Genomic DNA, 3,780 nt, shown 5'->3' with positions numbered 1-3,780 from the left:
AGGTCTCTTCACAGTCCCCAAGTCCAGAACAGACTATGGGAGGCACACGGTACTACATAGAGCCATGACTACATGGAACTCTATTCCACATCAGGTAACTGACACAAGCAGTAAAATATGATTTAAAAAAACAGATAAAAAACACCTTATGGCACAGCGGGGATTGTGAAGCGACACAAACATTGGCACAGACACATGCATACACACACACACACACACACACGATAACATACGCACTATTCATACACATGGATTTAGTACTGTAGATATGTGGTAGTGGTGGAGTACGGGCCTGAGGGCACACAGTGTGTTGTGAAATCTGTGAATGTATTGTAATGTTTTAAAAATGGTATAAACAGCCTTTTTTAGACCTCGGGAAGAGTAGCTGCTGCTGCTCTGGCAGCCGCTAATGGGGATCCACAATAAATACAAATACTGCTCCATATCACGTGCTGTTCACAGTTTCAGCTCTTTTATTACAGAGAATTTGCCACTGAGGTTCACATGGCGATGAAGATGGGCAACAATGTTCAATCTGGCTCTTGTTTGAATGAATCGGGATCTTTTCATCTCAAATAAAAGATGTCTTGACTTTATCTCACACAAAAAAATCTGACATTGCTGCTTCAATTATCATTAATGAATCAACTCCTTCAAAGTAGGCTATATTGCACAATGCACATCCAGTCAATTCTGATGGTCAGGTGGTCTTGTACTGTAATACAAGTCAAATTCCTGCTTGACTCCTCTCTGACACAGTACAGTTAATGCATTACAGGTCGTCTGAGGCTGGTCTGTCCATAGTGATGCCCCAAGCCTATAAAGTCACGACACCCTGGGTAGAACAGAAGCACTTTCACAGCTTTGTACAGATGCTGGATAACCAAGTACTGTATGAATGTTCATTGGCAAAAAAAAATGGAGACTCGTCTCAAATGTTTATAGTGAGAGCGACACCTTTCGTCTGGTTGCTATGTCCCCCCATCCACCGTTGTCTCAATGACATCTAAAAGGCAGTATCAGGCTGGTACAAAACGTCTTCAGCCCAGTCTATGGAGCACAGGAGAAGTACTCGTGGGTAGTGAAGTTACGGGAACGGTGGCTTCTTAGCTCCCGGCATCCCCTCAAACTGGGGTCTGTGGGGGCTCCAGTGAGATGAGTGTCTGGAACGGTGGCTTCTTAGCTCCCGGCGTCCCCTCAAACTGGGGTCTGTGGGGGCTCCAGTGAGATGAGTGTCTGGAACGGTGGCTTCTTAGCTCCCGGCGTCCCCTCAAACTGGGGTCTGTGAGGGCTCCAGTCAGATGAGTGTCTGGAACGGTGGCTTCTAAGCTCCCGGCGTCCCCTCAAACTGGGGTCTGTGGGGGCTCCAGTGAGATGAGTGTCTGGAACGGTGGCTTCTTAGCTCCCGGCGTCCCCTCAAACTGGGGTCTGTGAGGGCTCCAGTGAGATGAGTGTCTGGAACGGTGGCTTCTAAGCTCCCGGCGTCCCCTCAAACTGGGGTCTGTGGGGGCTCCAGTGAGATGAGTGTCTGGAACGTCAGTCTTCTTTCACTGGGGAAATAAGAAACATATTAAAAGTAGGAGTAGATAAAAGGTGGTCCGAAGCCATGCGATGTTTGTCTGTAGTCTCACAACCCACATGATCTAAAACTGATGTCCGGAAAAGGAAGAAAGCAAAACAGCGAATGACAACTATCAACTTAACTTTGTCAGAGAATATATAGTATATAATAATATATATGGTTTTGGTAATAATCCCTGCCATTTCTGGCTGGTCTACATCCTTGAGTATTTAGTCATCACCTATTGTCTTTCAGCATGTATCCATTCATCATTCTCCATGCCACTGGGCTCACCTAATGAGTGTGCATAACGTGTGCATAAAGTATGTAACACTTGATGGTATGTACAGTATCTTAGCCACAAATAGTTGATCACATACCTTGACTGGGAATGCAGACAAGGCGTTATGGCACGCCAGGTCCACTCCAGGGCCCGGTTTCTCAAAAGCATCTTAAGGCTAAATTCATCGTTAGAACCTAGGCTTTTGGGCTCTAATATGAAATTAGCCTTAAGATGATTTTGGGAAACCGGGCCCAGGACGGTTTTCAGGTGGCGGGAACAACAAGGGAATCGGCGATGCACCTGCTCCATGAGTTCCTCTTTACGCAACCCGTAGACGATTGGTGCGACGCACTGCGCCAAGCTGAAGAAGGCGAAACTAACCACCGCAGACAGTTCTTTGGTCTCCGGCTGAATATGTCCTTGTTTCTGGAGAACTGTTAGCACAAAGTTCATGAAGTTGGGGAGGATGTATACGGCGAGTTGAGTACCGTGCAGGGCGAGGGTCTTGCATCCGACCATGTTGCGTCGATTCATCACTCCCAACCGTCGCCCCTCAAACAGTATCCTTACATAACTGTACAGAATGAGCGCCGTGCACACAGATATCAACAATATTTTTTCCAGGCCACCTTTCTTCAGCTGTTCCCTTCCACATTCCACATGTGTATCACTGCCGAGCATCTCTGTCTTGGAGAGCAGAGTGAGGGGGATAACCAGTGCGAGTCCCCATGTCAGTAGCCCAACTAGCCAAGGCCATTGCCAGACAGAACTGTACCACAGAGGATGGCAGACAGCAAAATAACGGTCCAGCGACATAGCAGTGAGAGTCAGAAGGATATTGGACGCGCTGGTGATTAGGACGGTTATCATGGCCACACATATGGATGCCACCGGCTTGGCGTCGAAGTAGATCTGGAGGTAGAAAACAGAACACATTCCGAAGTACACCAGAGCGGACACCAACAGGTGAAAAACCAACACAAAGCGCGCATGGCCCCGAAGTCGATCCTCGCGCAGTATAGTCCAGTTAATGACGATGTTGAAGAATGCCAATGTTATGAAGGCGATGGTCGACGCACAAACCCGTACATAGGTATAGTCCTTTCCGCCCGTTTCTCCAGTCCCATTATACATCGACATTATTCCTTGATGGTGTATTTAGGGTATTTGGTGGAGTTGTTTCTTCATGGCTTCTGCCTTCTTATAGTTTCCCCAAACGCTTAACTAGGCTACTCAATCAGAGTACATCCAAGACATCAATGCAATGCAATGTCTGTGTATGAGAAACCCCTCTCTCTTTCTATCTCTCTCGCTGTCTCTCTGGCTGCCTGTCTGTCTTCCAACCCAAAAAGCGCACCAGTGTGCACAGTGCGCAATCGCCACATTCACAAAGGGAAGTACGTTTCCAATTTCAACTGAATACTATATGCTTTTGAGATATATACTCTTTCTAAAATAATCAAACGTCATGTTAAACAATAACATTTTCCATCAACACGCGCTGCTCTGATACAGGGCAGGCATATTACTCTGAGAAGTATATAGCCTCATTTATGCAACCACATACAGTAAATAATTTACTTGATTAATAAACGTCAAAATATACTAATATTATACAATCGATATAATCACTTTGTGGTCTAATTTCGAATTAGGACCACTAGGGGTCACATTTATAAATGTCACGTATGCACAAAATATGCCCCAAAACATGGGTGCGCCAGTTTTCATTCAAAAGTTGGTACTATGAAAAACTTTACTTGAGAATGTGCTTATCCTCCCGTAAACTTTAGACCATCCACGCCTACTGCTCCTCCCCCTCGGGAATCACTTGATTCATTTTCCAGGATCCTCCTGTACTGGACAGACGCCTGGCAATACTTCTCTCTCTCTCTCCCCCTCTCACTCTCCCTCCCCCTTCCCTCCCTCTCAATCG

At 46.2% G+C, this 3,780-nt stretch overlaps 1 protein-coding gene across 1 annotated transcript; it reads right to left on the bottom strand.

Moving 5' to 3' along the window:
• Positions 1 to 439: 439 nt before the first annotated feature.
• On the bottom strand, positions 440 to 3,468 carry LOC109906840 (odorant receptor 131-2-like). Its single transcript, XM_020504687.2, has 2 exons — positions 1,942 to 3,468; positions 440 to 1,550 (listed from the first exon to the last, which is right to left on the bottom strand). Exons 1-2 carry the CDS (start codon positions 2,982 to 2,984, stop codon positions 1,490 to 1,492), a joined length of 1,104 nt encoding a protein of 367 aa, XP_020360276.1. The 5' UTR covers positions 2,985 to 3,468; the 3' UTR covers positions 440 to 1,489.
• Between the last annotated feature and the right edge of the window lie 312 nt (positions 3,469 to 3,780).

Source organism: Oncorhynchus kisutch, linkage group LG16 (genome assembly GCF_002021735.2).
Source record: "Oncorhynchus kisutch isolate 150728-3 linkage group LG16, Okis_V2, whole genome shotgun sequence".
Taxonomy (NCBI): Eukaryota; Metazoa; Chordata; class Actinopteri; order Salmoniformes; family Salmonidae; genus Oncorhynchus; species Oncorhynchus kisutch.
This window is presented reverse-complemented; position numbering and strand designations above follow the sequence as displayed.